Source organism: Eublepharis macularius, chromosome 17 (genome assembly GCF_028583425.1).
Source record: "Eublepharis macularius isolate TG4126 chromosome 17, MPM_Emac_v1.0, whole genome shotgun sequence".
Classification (NCBI taxonomy): domain Eukaryota; kingdom Metazoa; phylum Chordata; class Lepidosauria; order Squamata; family Eublepharidae; genus Eublepharis; species Eublepharis macularius.
Window position 1 is genome coordinate 32593526 of NC_072806.1, and position 17760 is coordinate 32611285.

The 17760-nt window shown below is 47.8% G+C and overlaps 1 protein-coding gene across 1 annotated transcript in view; it reads left to right on the forward strand.

The window, feature by feature from the left end:
- The window catches only part of CLTC (clathrin heavy chain), a 76191-nt gene extending 60727 nt beyond the window's left edge, over positions 1-15464 (forward strand). Inside the window, exons 22-32 of the mRNA XM_055001695.1 lie at positions 508-665; positions 1069-1233; positions 1692-1799; positions 1908-2075; positions 3025-3174; positions 4580-4711; positions 5481-5591; positions 5798-5968; positions 6153-6374; positions 12507-12582; positions 13907-15464. Of these exons, the coding sequence (XP_054857670.1) occupies positions 508-665; positions 1069-1233; positions 1692-1799; positions 1908-2075; positions 3025-3174; positions 4580-4711; positions 5481-5591; positions 5798-5968; positions 6153-6374; positions 12507-12582; positions 13907-14034 (1589 nt within the window). The 3' untranslated portion in view covers positions 14035-15464. The remainder of the gene's footprint in view (positions 1-507; positions 666-1068; positions 1234-1691; positions 1800-1907; positions 2076-3024; positions 3175-4579; positions 4712-5480; positions 5592-5797; positions 5969-6152; positions 6375-12506; positions 12583-13906) is intronic.
- The last annotated feature ends 2296 nt before the right edge of the window (positions 15465-17760 follow it).

Below are 17760 nucleotides of genomic sequence, written 5' to 3' on the forward strand. Positions count from 1 at the left end.
TCATTTAGGATAATCCCTCCTCCCTATTTTTTTGAAACACACACAATGGCAAGGGACCCAAGTTCACGGTGGAGTACATTTTATCCTGTACCAGATGTGTGAACAGAGTCGCTCAGTTTAAGGAGCGTGCTACAAAGCAGTAGATTGTTTGGCTGACCCGATTTTTTTTCCAGTTTTGGGAAGCTTGCGTTCTGTGCAGTAAGAATGGGCGACTGTTCGGCTCTAACAACACTCTACACACAGCCGGAGTCCAAGTACAAATTAATCAGTACTCTGGTGGCTCATCCTTTGGCTTTCACCAGCATCGTACAGGCTGTAGCTTCCCCTCCCCCCCGGGGGGGGTGGTTTTTAAGAGGCATTCCTTGTTGTGGGTCAGCCTGCCCAGGCTGGTTTTGAAGTCACAGCTATAAAGCAAAAAGTTCCCTGTCTTGTAGTATGTTGTCCCAACTGAGGGAGCCGAGATCACTCATGCCACGTGACTTAAGCTGCCTCTTCCTTCCTGCTCAGGAAACTGGGAAGAGCTGGTGAAGTATCTGCAGATGGCACGCAGGAAGGCCCGGGAGTCTTACGTGGAGACGGAACTCATTTTTGCCCTTGCTAAGACCAACCGCTTGGCTGAGCTGGAAGAATTCATCAACGGACCGAACAATGCCCATATTCAGCAAGTGAGTGCGTCTGCCACATTCTTGATGCCACTGTCTGCAGGCATCGTGGACTGGGGTCTTGCTCTTCACGTCGTTGCAGGACTTGGATGGGTGGCTGATTTGCTGGCTGTGAAGCCTACTGGATAGATAAGCTAACATTTGCAACTTTTAAGGTTTTATTGCGGGGGAGAAAATATTCCCTCTGAATGATTTTATAGAGTTAGAGGCTTTTCCATTATGGCAACATTCTTTTTTCACATATTTGTGAAAGGATGCAGTTTAAACAACCCTCTTTAAGAAACTGACCCGCCTCTGTAACGCATTGAGGCTCTTGAGTTTTCTCTGTCCTAAATAATGTTCGATCTCAGTTAAGCAGATGAAATCGGAGATAACATTTTAAGAGAATAAAACCTTGCCTCCTTAGGTTGGCGATCGTTGCTATGAGGAGAAGATGTATGATGCTGCCAAACTGCTGTACAACAACGTATCCAACTTTGGCCGCTTAGCATCTACGTTGGTTCACCTTGGCGAATACCAAGCAGCAGTTGACGGTGCTAGGAAAGCCAACAGCACTCGAACCTGGAAGGAGGTGGGCCTTTTGAGTCGTCTTATAGAACTTGCTACCACCAGGTGTAGGGCATGAGCTTGGGTGCTTTTAGAAACCGATTGAGCAAGATACGTGAGGGGGAGGGGGTCAGTATGGTTAGCTGTAATGGGACCTCTGTGTACAGATGCCGGACGTGAATAGGATGGCCAGGGCCCTCATGTCATAGCTGAGAGCAGGCAGACCTCTGACTAGCTGGTGTTGCAAACACTGTTGAATGATTAAAAGTCCAGGTTTGGTCCAGCAAGGTTGCTTCCTCCGTTGTCTTGGTAGCCTGTGTCTAGCTGCTCTTAAGCCTTGAGAATAATGGCAGTGAAAAGGGGATTTCTTAAACCCTGACACAATTGGCTGTTGTGGAGGGGCTTAAAGTTAGAAGCGGATTAGAGAGGGAGGCTTGCCCCTTTTTAGCACTTCCCAGCACTAAAGTCTATGTATATTTTCAGGTTTGCTTTGCGTGTGTGGATGGGAAGGAGTTCCGCCTGGCCCAGATGTGTGGCCTTCACATTGTGGTGCATGCAGACGAACTGGAGGAGTTGATCAACTATTACCAGGTAACGGAAAGTCTGGAAATGCGCCTTTCTGAGCTGTCAAGAGAACGGCTGTTTTTTTGCTGGGTTTTATATTGTGTACTTCTCTCTCTCTCCCCCCCCTATCCCCAGGACCGTGGCTACTTTGAGGAGTTGATAACCATGTTGGAAGCTGCGCTGGGGCTGGAGCGTGCCCATATGGGGATGTTCACAGAACTAGCCATCCTTTACTCAAAATTCAAGCCTCAGAAGATGAGAGAGCACTTAGAGTTGTTTTGGTCCAGAGTCAACATTCCTAAGGTAACACTTCCTGAGTGAAGACGGTGGCTGTCTTAAAAGATGGGTGCAGCTGTAGCAGGAATGTCCAACCAGCTCTCTGCTTCTGTGTTAATGGAGGCTTAAGTCTCTGGTGAGCTTCAGTAGCAAGAGTGGAGACTGAGTGTAAGTCCCCCACTCAGCCCTGCTCTTCATTGGGTGACCTTGGGCCAGTTGCTGCCTGTCAGTCTAATCAGCCTCACGGGATTGACAAGCCACTTCCTTCGTATATTGCCCAGAGCTCCCTTTGAGCAATGGAATAATGAAGATCAATCTTCTAGTGCCAGTGGAGCAGACTCAGTCCTTCAGACAAAGGATGCAAGCTAGGATGGAGGGTGCATGTCCCACTGGAGCCTTTTTTTTTTTTTTAGTATCCCCAAGCTCATATCTCTGCTCGCTAGTCACAACTAAGAGCCAGTCAAATAGCCACAGCTACGTTTGTGTTACACATCATGTGAGTGCCTATTTCTGTTTAGCAGGGGGGAGTCCTTGACTAACGGAGGTGAAGGGTGGGGATCCCACCTTTCCATTCCACTAACTGGAGCATTCCGCTGGCCTCCACTTCATACAGCAGAGGCCAGTTCCACTCTTAGTGGAGTGGAAATGCTGGATCCCTGTCTTAAGAGATGAAGGCAATGGTAGTTACTGGGCCAGGACCCAATGTGAAGTGTTCAGCCAGGCTGGCTGCCTGCTTGGTACTAGGTTCAGGGACTGGCTTCACACCATGCAGGATTCCTTGCTGCAAGATAACAGCAAAGGCAAATTCATGAAAGATCAATCAAACTTCAGGGGTACCTCAACAGTTCACAAGTGACGGGGACAAACACGAGAGAGGACCTTGCCAGAGCCTCCTAGATCTATCTGGGTGCTGTTGGAAACTGTGCTGGACTAGGTGGCTTCTGAGATCCCAAACCGCTTCTTCTTTGTTCCTTAGGTGCTAAGGGCAGCTGAACAAGCCCATCTGTGGGGAGAGTTAGTCTTCCTGTACGACAAATACGAAGAGTATGATAACGCTATCATCACAATGATGAACCACCCAACAGATGCGTGGAAAGAAGGGCAGTTCAAAGATATCATCACTAAGGTACTACCTTCTTTGAGGGAAAATGGCATGCTTGCAAGTTTCGTTTCTCCTACTTCAGGCTCAAGTTGGAAACCTAAAATTCTCTTTATCGCCAGAGGGACGAGTATTCAGAGCTGGGATCGTTCCCCACTCCCTTCCCCACTTGCTCCACTGGCATAGCCATGTGGACGAAGCCTGTTCCTGCCAGATGGACAAACACGTCCCACTCCCGTTCCAGTCTTAGCAAAGGTCCCATTGCTTTTCTGTGGATGGGCTGTGAACTACAGGCAGTGAAAGTAATGGCTGGCGCTTGCTCTGAAGAATACTACCGTTGGTCTGCACTGTAGCGTGTCTTCTTTTAGTGGAGGAAGTGATCCTGAGAGTGTTCCACGCCTCTTAGTTGTTCCACACACGTGGTGGTGCTCATTTAACTTCCTCCCTTCTGGTGAGAGGAGCTTCCCAGTTCTGCTCTTACCAGCTCTGTAAAGAGTTCTTGCTCAGGTACAGGTAGCTTGCCGTACAGCACCGTGTGTTGTAAGTGGCTCGGTCCAAAACACTGCAGTCCTCCTTTGCTGCAGGAAGGGAGGTGGGCAGTTGCTGTGCCTGCAGCAGGGGGGGTGCAGACAGGAGAGCAGCTGAGGAGAGCAGGGTTGGAAAGCTGCCGAGGGATGCACACAGAACACAGCTCACCGCAGCCAGGCATTGGGAGGGTGGGGGGGCAGAGCTTCTGGGACAAGGGGGCAGCAAACCCAGATGGCTTGCACGCAGACCTGCACCTTCCGCTTGCCGGGTAATGCACTGGCAAAGAAGGCTCGCTGATCTCTAGAGCAGGACTTGATGGCCTTCAGATGCACTCGAACAGCAAGGGCACGATGAGAGATGCCAAACCACCAAGGACAGCGGCTTCCAGAGTTCTGTGTAACATTCCAAAGGTGTAAAAATTGCGGCTGTTTTTAGTTTTGCATGATCAGCCAGGTATTACGTAGTGGGCAGATTTGCCTTTGCCCATTTACAGCGACAACTTCTGGGACCCATTTCGTAATATGCAAAGGCCTTCTGAATTGAAAGCATTCTAGACCATTTGCTGCATTTTACTCTTTTTGGCATGTGTCACACATCTGTTTTTCTGTGGCTGTGTCCCATACCGCCTCTGAAGTGTATAGTTCGGGCATTTCCAAACCAGTGTCCTCCCCCTCAGCTGCGCATAGGGGAAGGAAGTGCCTATATGACAAAGGGCCTATTGATGTGGTGTGGGAGCCAGCCGTAGCTTTGTGACAGGAGCTGTGCTGTTAAGCTTAATAGATAACTGAGCATGGAGCTGCTTCGGTTTCCTTCTGCTTAATTGGAAGTATGCTGCACTCTGCATTTGTGTAGGCATGAGAGCAATTACTATTTCTTTTTTTTTGCCTGTCCACCCTTCCCACAGGTGGCCAATGTGGAACTGTATTACAAAGCGATCCAGTTTTATTTGGAGTTCAAACCACTGCTGCTGAACGACCTTCTGATGGTGCTCTCTCCCCGGCTTGACCACACCCGTGCCGTAAACTTTTTTAGCAAGGTATTCAGCGTCCGTCCATGGCTAACCAAGGAGCTTCTCCAAGGACTTGAGTCCCCCCACCTCAGTATGTGGCTGGCAGTGATTCACTCCTGTCAGGCCAAGAGCCAAAGCAGTTCAGAGGAAAGAAAGCAGTGCACCGATGAGATGCACACTACAGACCTTTGGTGCTCAAATGCAAAGCTGTGCCATCTTTCCATCTCCTCCCTGTCCCTGAATTTAGAGGTTCTTTTAACACAGAACAGAGAGAAGCCCCCTGCGTTAGAGAGATTGGCCATGATCCACGGAGCTCCCATTGTGTCTCCTGCTAGGGCACCCCAGTAAAACTGCAGTATCACAAACTTCAAGAGCCTTTTCAGTTGCTGTGTGGCATTTAAAGGGCTTCAAACTTGGGTCCACAGTGCCATAGGATTAGTGGGGTTGCTTGTGCCCTAGCCCTTATGCAGCCTGTGAATTGGGTCTCCAAAGGCATGTGAAAAATCTCTCTATACTGTGAAGAACTTCTTTTGAAATCAAAGCCATGACTGGCCCAACCGTGGAAGGCAGCGGGTGGGATGCTCACTGTCTCCTGGCTTCACTGACTGCCTGTATTGTAGTGATGCCTCGCCTGAGAATTGCGTCCCTAGAGACTCCGGGTGCCCTGGCATTGTTTTGGATATGCCGGTGCTTTAAAGGCATTTGGCCAAACATGTTAGCAGCAGCCCCAAACATCCCTTGAAACAACCGCAGTAGTGATGGGTGATGTAGTACACAGTCTTGTTCTATTTTGCAGGTTAAACAGCTTCCGCTAGTGAAACCCTACTTGCGTTCAGTTCAGAATCACAATAACAAATCAGTGAACGAATCTCTAAATAACCTCTTCATTACAGAAGAAGACTACCAGGTGAGGTGCTTGTTTCAGAATGAAAGTCGTTGTACTTGGGGTTCCCAATCTTAATTTGTGTAGCAAAGCCCTCCTGAGCCTAGCGATGGAACTCCCATAACAGCGTCTCAGAGCTGGAGGCGCATCACCAGAGTACCCCCAGGCAGGCTTTGGGGGGAGCCTGCATGACTTGCCTGTTGAAAGTGTTGGCTTGTGCTCCTACCCAGGCGCTCAGGACATCAATAGACGCCTACGACAACTTTGACAACATCTCCCTTGCTCAGCGCCTGGAAAAACATGAACTGATTGAATTCCGGAGGATTGCTGCATACCTCTTCAAAGGCAACAATCGTTGGAAGCAGAGCGTCGAGCTCTGCAAGAAAGACAGGCTATACAAGGTAATGGTGTTTTGAGGGCTTAGTAGAATTGCAGGAAGGCTGGGTGGGTAGGAAGATGGAGAAGTCCTCCTACTTTGTAAGCCTACTGCAATGGGTGGAAGGATGTGTGTATTTGTATGTGCGTGTCTGGCAAGCACTGGTCCATCTTCACTGACATGTCCTGTGTTTCCTCCTCCATGTGCAGGATGCCATGCAGTATGCTTCCGAGTCCAAAGACACAGAGCTGGCAGAGGAACTCTTGCAGTGGTTCCTGCAGGAGGGCAAGAGAGAGTGCTTTGGGGCCTGTCTCTTCACTTGCTACGACCTTCTCCGGCCAGATGTAGTCTTGGAGACCGCTTGGAGGCACAACATCATGGACTTCGCCATGCCCTACTTCATTCAGGTCATGAAGGAATACTTGACCAAGGTAAAGGCCTGAGCCCATCCGATAAGCGTGAGGCCTCCCTGTTAGCTGCTGGCTGCCCTGTTTGTCTGTTACACCTCTGTTGTGTTTGTGCTACTAACACCTGTGCTGCCTTTATTGGAAATGTCTGTCTCTGTCTCTATTTGCACTCCTCATTCTGGGCCCAGCTGAGGAAGCAAGGACCTGGATGCTTGCAGAGCAGGTTGTTGTCAGAAGCAGAGTTAATAGTAGCATCCCAGCTGATCAATAAGGACATTTTAGAGTTAGATTTGTACCAGAAGTTCCACAGCCACAGAAGAGCCCCTTTATCTGCTCCCGCAACCCTAGAAATGGAGTCCTGTTATCCCTTTGAAATTTAACAGCAAGTTTTTGCAGCTGAATCCTGAACCCAAGATACTGAGTGATGGGAGTGGTTTACTGTCAAAAGCTGCATCCCTAAAAGATCAGCTCCTGGCCTGCCTTCATATTGGCACTTGCAGCTGGGATGTAACCCGAGTCCAGCTCCTCTGGTTACTCCCCATCTACATCTCGTATCTCTCCAGACCAACGTCAGCTGGCACAGATGTCTTTGCTGTGTTGTTGGGGTAGCCACTCATCCGTTTCTGTCCAGTACAGAGATCTGCATCATCCTGAAGCTCTGTGTGGCCAGATGCCGACACCTCTTGCCTCAGCAGCACGTCTTGTTGCAGCCATTTAATCGGCTCTGCACCAGGCTGATGGTCTCCAGCTTCCTCGTGCTGCAAACAGGTTTTGGATTTAATGCACTGTGTCCCGGTGACACTGCATTCAAAACGGGGAATATAGAACTGACCATTGTTCTGTCAGCTTCTTCCTTGTGATGCTGAATGGGTTCCCCAGCCCCTGTTCCACATTTGCCTGCCCTCGTCTCCTGATCTCAAGTTCAGCCCTTTGGGCGGTCAGATAGGGCTCGCTCCTCTCTCTTTCACGAGTGAAAAAGTTAGCGAGATCTGTCTCGGGTTCTTAAGCATTCTGCAGGGTCTTCTGCAAGTCTTTACAACCATCCTATAAGGAGGGAGGATGCAATGGCATCGAAACTGGCCAGAGTTGAACCTGGGAGACCTTCAGACCTACTGATGTGTGGTGGTCTTCTTTGCCCACCCAGTTCTAGGCAGCTTGGATTCCTCCCTGCCATGTGGTTGTTCCTCAGTGTTAAGATGCTGCTTGGGAATCTGCCAAACTCCCCTGCAGTAGTCCCAGTAGGTGGTGGAAGTGGTAGGCGTGTTCCTTGGCTCCCTATAGGAACGCTCTGTGTCGGAATTGTCACTGCAGTAAGTTCATTCTAGAAACAGGGGGAACTTCCTGCTCTAAAGAGACCTTGGAAAAAAACCTCAACCATTACCTCACTTCTGGTTTCAAAACAGCAACCCTGCAATCTCGTTAAGTAGCAGCAATGCAGTTGGGCATCTGTTTCTTTCAGTTTGCCAAGTGCTTTTATTTTCCTCCTTGGAAAAAAACATAGGAAGGACAAGGAGACTGGCCACACATTGTACGGGGAGACGGAGGCCAAGGAATAGGTGGTCCTCTAAGACTGTTGGATTGCAACCTCCAACTCTGCCTCCTTCAGAAGCAGGAGGTTAAAGAGGGAAGCGCCATAACTTGCGTGCAAAGTTCTGCAAAATAATCTGAACAGCCTCTTGGTAATTAGCTGCTGGGGAATTCTGACATTAAAAACTCTCTACGGTTAACAACCCCCCCCCTTTTTTTTTGCTAGTACACACATTCCACACGCCGTACTCCATGTAAACATGAAAAGCGTAGCCAGCCAAGCACCCTTGGAATGCAAAGCCCAACTTGGCTTTCTGCAGCCAGTGCCTCCGACATGCTGTTTGGTTTTTAAAACTTTTTTCTTCCCTCACTCTTTGCTGATTCTATCTTTTTAACATGCTCAGTATGGAGTTTGATTTTTTTTCTCTAAGCTGCACCTTCTGAATTCCTTTGCAGGTTGATGCAATAAAGGAAAAGGTGAACATTGGTTCTTTTCCCATCTTTAAGTCTGGAGACCTAAATCTAAGGAAATCTGCATGAGTTTTCTCTTTCCTACCTTTTTACTACGCTGCTGCTGCTTTCTCCCCCACCCGCGCCCCTCCCCCCCAACAAAATCTCACTAAAGCCTCTGCAAGTTTAAAACCATAGCAATAGCTGTAGGACAAAACAGTAGACACTAATTGGCTAATCACCTCCACAGGAAGGACAGAAGCGATCAGTTGGATCACAGTTTGCAAGAGAAGTGACGAGGTGGTGGGATTGTGCACACAAGGATGCTTGAAAGAAACGATGGCTGCCCTCGGCGCATCCATTAACGGTGACACCCTGAAGCGTAGCAGGGCAGTGATTGGGTTCGCTGTATAACAGCCTCGTTTTGCATCCCTGCCAAGGGCTGTGATCCAGTGTCTGATCTTTTGAGTCTTACTAATGTCTCTTGCTGACGGTAGGCGAAAACCCAAATGCTAGCTGCTTTGAGGCTGTTCCTCACGTTTAACCAGGCACCGGTCACTTGTGGTTCCAGCTGGCTTTCCCCCTTCCCCTGGACCAAGGCCGGTTTCTTGGGCCCAGATACTCTTGTCAATTTCCCCCCTCCTTGAATTCCTGGTACTTCATCCTAAGCCAGAGTTAAGGCGCAAGGCACTGAGGTTCAGCTCATTTGGGCTGATGGGCACCTCATAAACCCTAAGACTTTTAAAAGTTGGCAGTGTGGTTCTTTTCTTTTTTTAAAAGCCAGATAGCAAGCTTGTCTCCTTGGCCCATTGCCCCCTTGATAGCCCCTGGAGCCACCGGCAAACCTGTGTCAAACGTGTTGGGCGTTGGCGTCCTCCAGCAGCTAGGCATTGGCGATGGTGAAAGTGTGGTGTGTGGAAAAAGGTACATGAACTGCAGTGTTTGCTTTCTTGAACTGAGCATGTTCAACAGTCATTGTGATGTACATCTCACTTTCCCTGAAGCTGCAGAGCATTGCTGTGGGGGAGGGAGGAGGGCTGTGTGCCGTGATCTCTTTTGGGGAAGGGAGCCTGGTTGGCCGCCGTCTCCAGCCTCACTCCTTGCTTCAGTTCTTTTGCCTTTTTTCCATGCACATGAAACACCAAAAATATTAACATTGACCGCATGTGATTCTTTTTTTTTGTTCTACTTTTCCCCCCTACTCTGCAGCTTTATCGCTGTCTCTGTGGAAAAGCCTTTTTTAACTGCAGTTGTATGCACTTTTAATAAACCTGTCAGCAGGCCATCAAACAGTGTGGTTCATGTCAATAAAGAGCCCTCTCTCTCGCCTCCCTTCTCATTTAAACAAGCTTGCATTCATTCATGGACTGTTCTAAACGCTTGAATATTTTTTAAAGTGCCATCTGAACAGTAAAAATATTGGCTAGGTTTTTTTCTGGGCTGGAAGCTGGCCAGCTGTATAGGAGCTCTTCCTCTTCGCTTAGCTTGTGTTCTTCTGCGATGCATACCTCTGTCTGGATCTCTGCTTCAGCGCCTCAAAACATTTCCAGCTTGTTCTTCCTTATTCTAATGCGCCTGAGCTGGAAGGGCAGGGTTCGAATGACACAAAGGCACGATCTGCCTACCGATAATTGCTGAGGGCTGACTCTGAATACTGTCCCTTGCCTGGGAGTGTGCCTTGTTCTCCTAAATACCTGCTTTTGGTATGGAGCTCTCTCTTGGAGGGAGAGGCCATGGCTCAGTCATAGAGTATCTGCTTTACATGCAGAAGGTCCCAGGTTCAATCTCCGGCAAGGATCAAGGTAGTAGGTGATAGGAAAGACCTCCTGAGACACGGGGGAACCACTGCCAGTCTGAGTAGACAGTACTGACCTTGATGGGCTGATGCCGTGTAAGGGCAGCTTCATGTGTTCAGGAAACAAGACGTTGTAGCTAGTTGACCAGAGGCAGTGGTTGTGGGCAAACGGTATGCCTGCATTCCTGCCTGGACCTGGTGTTGCTTGCAGAAGATGTTGAGGTGTTTCTTCAAGCTGTGAAAGAGGGCCTGCTGCTCCTCAAATGAGCTCTGGAGTCCTGTGGCACCTTAAAGACTATCGAGGTTTTTTCCCAACTTGGAACCTTACTGTTTATCCTCTTGTTGAATCTTAAGATGTTGTCTCTAGTTCACAGAAGCTTGTGCTAGAATAGAATTGCCAGTTTTACTCATGCTGCAAGAATCTTTGCTGCAGCGGCGTAAAACGGCCACCATTCTGGTACGTCTAAAAAAGTATTTGAGGGCCAGCTGCCAAAAGAGAAGGAGTTCAGCTGCATGAAAATCCACTGAACCCTGGCTCCCGAGGAAAAGAATGTCAGCATTTTGCCTTCCCTCTGGCTTCTCTTCCCAAGCAAACAGATTTGGGAGGGGGGTGGCTTTCAGAGTCAGGAGTCCAGCAGTTCTCTGGAGTTGTCCAGTTCACTCCTACTGCACAAGTTGAGTGGGGATCTAAAATAGGACACAAGTGACAGCCAGACATCTTTCCAAAGCGACACTTGATACAGTCCTGTAACATCAGTATCTATCTCAGTTTAAACAGTGGTGGGCCACATCTTGGGCAGATATGGTCAGGTAGTGAGTGCAAGTGCAGACCACTTAGGTAGCACACACTGGCCATGCACTGTGAAGTGGCATTTGCTCTTAATCTGCTAGGATGGGGATGGAGGTAGAAGGCCTGATCCTAACCAAGAGCCCTGGATCTGCCAGCCCCCCCCCCCTGCTATTAGACTGGAGTGCTGGAAATTCCCTCACTTTCCTTTTTGGGTTAGCCAGCCATGCTGAGAAATGGCTGTATGCAGTTGGAGACTAGACCTGGGCACTGTTCTGCCAGGATCTTCCCAGGGTCCAGAGTCCATCTTAAGATTTAAACCAGGCCAGAGATGCTAAACACCAAACGTGCAGCTAAGGGAGTGTTGCACTTTACAGCTGCAGATTGAACGGCAAACTAGGGCGGGATGCTGGCTAGCAAGAATGTACTCTTTGTCCAAATAACAGGTGTCGGCACCTTTCAGAGTGGCTGTATTGCCGAAGGGAGACTGCAGGTCTCCTATGTCCAGCATAGAGAGGGCCCTACTTGTAAAAAGTCCGTGTTATCTAAGCTTATATACTGGCCAGCTCATGGGAAATCCCTGATGTGGCCTAGGGATGCTGAGCAGGCTGCCTGGCTTAGCCTAATGAGTGCTCATTCTGAGCTCCACTTTCACATCAGGACTACGAGGGGCGAGCAACTGTACAGCAGCTGTGGTCTAGCTCCTTACAACCTTGTCTTCTGTCCCTTGCAAATATATCCAGGACAACCTGTGTCACTAGTGTAATTGCGGAGTGAATTTCCTAAGGCACAGGCAGCTGCAGGGGCTGGATATATTTCTGATGGTTGAAACTAGGCTTCAACTTCTTTTTCTTAAGAAAATCAGACTTGCTGTTTTTTGTTTTTTTTAAAAAATGGAACTCTTTGGTTTACCCTAAGGCTCCCAGACTGAAATGTTCCCATGGTGTCTGGGCCATTTCACATATCCGTACTGCTGTATAAAGTGATAGCTTCAAAGCACATCCTGCCTGTGACTCACCTAATCTAAACAACCATGCTGCGTGCCAGAAATGACCCGAGTGAAAGCCTACCCACTGATAGTGTGCATTGCAGATTACCCACAAACTTGCTCCAGCCGCCATGCTGTTGGGTGGTGGCTCAGTTGTGGAAATAGGTTATCTCCAAGAGTCCTAAAATGCTGGTTTGGCTGAGAGGCCTAAGCTCTATTGGACTAGGTCAATGGGCAAGCTACACAGAGCCCATTAAAATGACGTTGCATGAAGACCTTCAGGAAGAAGCCCAGTTGCTCGAGTTTATTGTTAAATCCCACCCCAAGCTGGACCTGTTGAATGCCAGACTTCCAGCTTTGAGCGGGGGAGGCTAATAGGGCCAGAGATGTTTTTCTCCAAGTGTTGTGGTGGTGTTTGTAAAACGGTCCTCTTGGCAGTCCCACCGATAACTCCCCCTCCCCCCCAAAAAAACTTTTGCAAGTGGTCAGCAATCTTTGACCGAGTTTCATACCCACTGAAGGCTTTTCCACTTCTCTGCCAGACAACTTAGGATGTGAGCTGTTCAAGCATGGCTTTGTCTAACTTCTGGGGCTTTTCTGTCTCCCTAGGTGGATAAGTTGGATGCCTCAGAGTCACTGAGGAAAGAAGAAGAACAAGCCACAGAGACGCAGCCCATAGTTTATGGTAATGATCTGCAGCTTCCTCGGCAACTACATACCAAAGAGGCGCCCTTGCGTGGTTATGCAGTAGATCTTGGGGGTTTGTTGTTTTTAAAAACAGGCCTTACAGGTCAACAAGTGGCTCCCCCATGCTGCAGCCAGCCCCTTTCCAGCATTGCTGAGTTGGGGACACCAGAAGATCGTATAAGGACACGCGTCCATAAACCATGAGATTTTGCTGTCTATTTCAGTGCTTGGTGCCTTGGTCCCTTTTCAGAAGCAGCCCTCCAGCAAAACTGATTGCTGGCCCATGTGCTTAAGGTTATTTGCTCACACCCTTGGCTTTTCCCAGGAAGCAGCAGTAGATTGCTCATAGAAGCAAAGGCATTGAAGGGCAGAGTGTGCTGGCATTCACTGTTTGCCACTTTCTAGGCACAGCTTTTTCTTCAGCGTGCTGGCTTTGCCATTCTTACCTGACACAGAGAAGCCGGTTAGGTTTTCCTCTGTGAATCTCATACAACAGAGGTAATGGCTGGCATTTTCTGTGAGGCAGCGAGCATCCTGCTGTGAACACTTGTGGGAAAGAACTAGAGAGAGGGGGTGGTAACTTTTAACCATGTCATTGGCTACAAGTGAGTGGCAAATTTAAAAGGGACCCAAACTGAGTTATGAATATTTTCAAAGAGTACCCAGTAGATATTCTTCCTTCTGTCACAGCAGAAAAAGCCGTCCCCTACAATGGAGTTGTTTTCCGCTGCCCCAGAAGGTCGGACCAGAGCCAACGGTTAAAAGAGTTTTTGGCTAAACATTAGAACTTCCTGACAGAGCAGTCCCTCAGTGGAACAGGCTTCCTCGGGAGGTGGTGGGCTTTCCTCCTTTGGAGGTTTTTAAGCAGAGGCTAGATGGCCACCTGACAGCAATGCTGATTCTATGAACCTGGGCAGATCATGAGAGGGAGGGCAGGAAGGCTTACATCAGTGCTAAGTTCTCTTGGCCCTTCTTACATGCCCTGGGTGAGGCCGATTGCCACTTTGGGGTCAGGTAGCAATTTCCCCCAGGCCAGTTTGGCTAGGGATCCTGGCGGTGTTTTGCCGTCTCCTGAGCACGGAGTAAGGGTCACTGGGTGTGGGGGCGGGAGGAGGTACTTGGGAATTTCCTGCATTGTGCAGGGGGTTTAGACCCTAGAAGTCCCTTCCAACCTTAAGATTCTATGATGGGACCAAGCTGGCGTCATCCTGAAAAGTGTATGACTCCTTCAGGGCTCATGTCGTTCTTAATCCCTTACTGTTGATCAGTTTCAGTTAGTAACTGCCTGGGTACTGACCATGTGGTGCTTCTCCTTTTTCCAGGTCAGCCCCAGCTCATGTTGACGGCTGGTCCCAGCGTCGCGGTCCCCCCGCAAGCACCTTTTGGCTACGGCTACACTGCTGCACCTCCCTATGGGCAACCTCAGCCCGGTTTTGGGTACACCATGTGAGGAGCAAGTCTGTCTGGAGTGAGCATCGTTGTTGAACCTCCACCGTCCCTCCCCCTTCAACTCAACAGGGAAAAGCTTTGTGTCCTTGTAACCCTACTTCATGAAGGACTGTGTTTTGTTTCGTTTTTTTCCCCTAGTGCAAGCTCTTTGGATCCCATTTAGTGTAATCCTTTCTTCACATTCCATGTCACTTAGAACTTTCCCGCTGCTCCAAATGGGAATAGTTTCGAATGTTCCAAGTGGGCTTTCTCTCTCTCTCTGTCTCTCTCTCTCTCTTTGTTTTGGGTTTGGTTTATTTGCAAGACTGCTTCTTGACATTAAACCCAGTCTCTTGTGACGATTCCAATTTGCACTCTGTAACGTTTAAAACCTTATTGAATCTTTTAAGTTCAATGTGTATGCGCAGCTTACAAATATGTACTGTCGTATCTAAAACGCATTAAAAGTCTTGTATATTCTGAAGGGGAGGAAGCTAACAGAAGAATTTGGATTTGGTGTTGAAACACTAACCCAGCATATCCTTCCCAGGTCGGATTGCTTAGCTCTTTGAAAAAAAAAAATACAAGTTGCGTACAACAGCCTTTCCTGAAATTAAAAACAAACCTAGTCAAGTTTCCCTTACAAACCTATGCAGTATCCAGTTACTCATAGAGAAAATGCTAGTTGTTTGCTCACTCCATATGTACTGATTGCCCTTCTGTTGTGCTGTGCCCCCTGTGCTTTCTTGTGGGGACCATTTTTTTTTTAAATTTTCTATTTGAGGAACAAGAGAGCACCAATGAATCCAATCTGTGTGTATTTGACTAACCCTGCCCTGAGGTTTGTGTATGTTGGATATTGTGGTGTTCAAGATCACTTTTTTTCCTGAGTGTACAGAAGAGAGAGTGGAAGTCAAAGAGGAAGGGGAGGGGAGGAAAAAAACTTAATTGCTGTTCAGTTATGTTTGTGCAATTTAAAATGGCTCAAATTGAAAAAAAAATAAATTACTGGACTGTGGAAATCCTCTATAGTAGTTTTTCAGTATGCATCTCTCTTCAGACTCCTTTATTACATATGCACTCAGCCTCAAATAGACTGGTTGAACAGTGTTCTTAAGGTCAAAGGGCAGAACCAGCAGCTTAGCAAAATACCAAATTTCTTACTATGGAGACTATTGGCAGGCGTGCACTGAAGAGACGACGTGAGGAAATGTGTATTTTAAATGCTTGGGACTCTATACCGGCGCAGGAGAAAGATGCGATAGCACTTTGCAAAGGCTGGCTGTGAGCTGAGCCGATGGCCGTGTCTTCTACCCAGGTGGGGGAAAAAACTCTTTAGGGTTGTAGTTTTGAGTGTTCCAATTTAAAATTTGACAAAAACAGATCATGTTATAGGTATGTTAAGTTGCCTTAATATATTAGCTTCAAAATAAAGTTGACTTCAATGTTCAACACAGTTGAATACTGTCATGTTTATGTACAAGAGGGACCCCGTTGCAGAGCAAGGAAGTTGAAATGGTTTTTCAGAACCCACTTTTGTGGGTGTAAGAATGGTGGGAAAGGTTTGCTGTAGCTAGAGGGGAAAGGAAGTCTGTCTCTGCAGCACTGTGATGGTTTTAGGAGAAATCATACTTGGGGTACGTGGAATGTACACCGCTGCTGTCCCGAGACATGCTTTGAGGGCAGTGAGCAGCCAGCCAGACTTGCTGGAATGCTCTGAAGCTGAGAACAGTTGGAAGGGCAGCCCTTCCTCAAGGGCCCCACGGCCAGTCCTCCCGCTCTGGTACTGCATACTTCCTAAGGGGGAGGGGTTAGCGGGTCAGTGGGATAACCACCTCCTATGTGCCCTGCTTTTATGGGTACATAAAGGGGCTGGGTCAAAGTATGCCTGATGGTGGCAAAGCAGTTGAAGTCCCTAGAAAGTAGGCTTGTCTGGGTTTCCATTGAAAGATCCCTGGTCATTCATCATATGGGTGAGGATTCATCAACCAAATCAAAGCAATGTGGTCTTAATGGGTTCATCCTCCTTTGGAATCAGGCAGGATTGCCTAAGAAGTTCGTGTGCATGCTCACACTTCCCTCCTCAGAGCCAGTAAAGGGGCATGGAGGATCAGGTTCTTCTTAAGCTTAGGTACTGGGGAAGGAGGTGGTCATGAGACACCATCTCAAGCCTACTCTAGCTCATAGGCTTTCTGTGTTGATATCGTGGGAAAGCTGCCTAGTATGTTTTGCTTCAGCTTTTGGGAGGAAAAACAGCTAGGCTATCTGTTAGGTTAGGAAGGGGGTAATCGGCTGCCACCACTCAGGGATCTCCTGAGTACATCTAGACTGCCCTATTGAGAAGGTGCCCGTCCAGCTGAATCCCAGCACAATAACTGGGTGAAAACCCTGGGAAATACATTGTAGCAAACTATGTAGTGCCCAGGCAGTCTGGCACATAGGAAAGAGATCCGAAGAAATATCCCAGAGAAATGGATTGTACTAAGGAAACCCACAAAAAAAAACTTTATAGGAAAAAAGGTTTGTTATAGGAAAAAGGGGGAAATGGTGGGTGGATTCAAAGGGGGTAGGAATGGGGGCAGGAATACAAAACACAGGGAAGAGCATTCTTATCACACAGCCTCTCAAAAACAATAATGCTGGTTTAACTGAGCTAAGTACACTTTACCTAGGTTGTAGCAAGTTTCTCAGAGCATGTACAGAGTTCCTTGCAGTACCAAGGTATTGGAGGAGTCCTTAACCGGTGGATCACTGGTCTAGGGGTCTCAAGATATTCCAAAGTTGAGACCAGAGAAAAACCCAGAGCTCCCAGATTTTTATGGGCAATGGGAGTCTGATCTTGGTGAGATCGGTTAGCAGATCTAGTCAATCCCAAGCAAAGCTCCATCTCTGATGTCACAGACTATTTCCACCAATCAGAATTTTTAAAGCGTGGTCTTGCCATTTTAATGACTCTACACTTTCATGACAAATAGGGGATCTGGCCCAAACCAGTGTTGCATATTTGTGCGTGTGTATGTGATGTGCCGTCAAGTCGCCTCTGACCTATGGCGACCCTATGAATGAGAGACCTCCAAAACGTCCTATCATTAACAGACTTGCTCAGATCTTGCAAACTGGAGGACGTGGCTTCTTTTATTGAGTCAAGACATCTCATCTGAGGTCTTCCTCTTTTCCTACTGCCTTCCACTTTTCCTAGCATTGTCTTTTCCAGTGAGTCTTGTCTTCTCATGATGTGACCAAAGTACGATAGCCTCAGTTTTGTCATTTTAACTTCTAGGGAGAATCAGGTTTAATTTGATCCAGAACCCACTTTTTGGTCTTCACCATCCATGGTATCTGCAAAACTCTCCAACACCACATTTCAAATGAATAAATTTTCTTACTGTCAGCTTTCACATCCGTATATAGTAATGGGGAATACCATAGTTTGGATTATCTTGATCCCCAGAGAGACATCTTTAAGGATCTTTTCTAGTTCCCTCATGGCTGCTCTTCCAAGTCTCAATCTTCTTCTGATTTCTTGGTTGCAGTCTCCCTTTTGGTTGATCATTGAGCCAAGGAATAGATAATCTTGAACAATTTCAATTTCCTCATTGTCAGCTTTAAAACTGTAATTCCTCAGTAGTCATTACTTTTGTGTTCTTGACTGATGTTCGGCTGTAAACCTGCTTTGGCGCTTTCTCCTTTAACCTTCAGTAGTTGATTCAAATCTTCATTCTTATGCCAGTAATGTGTCATCTGTATA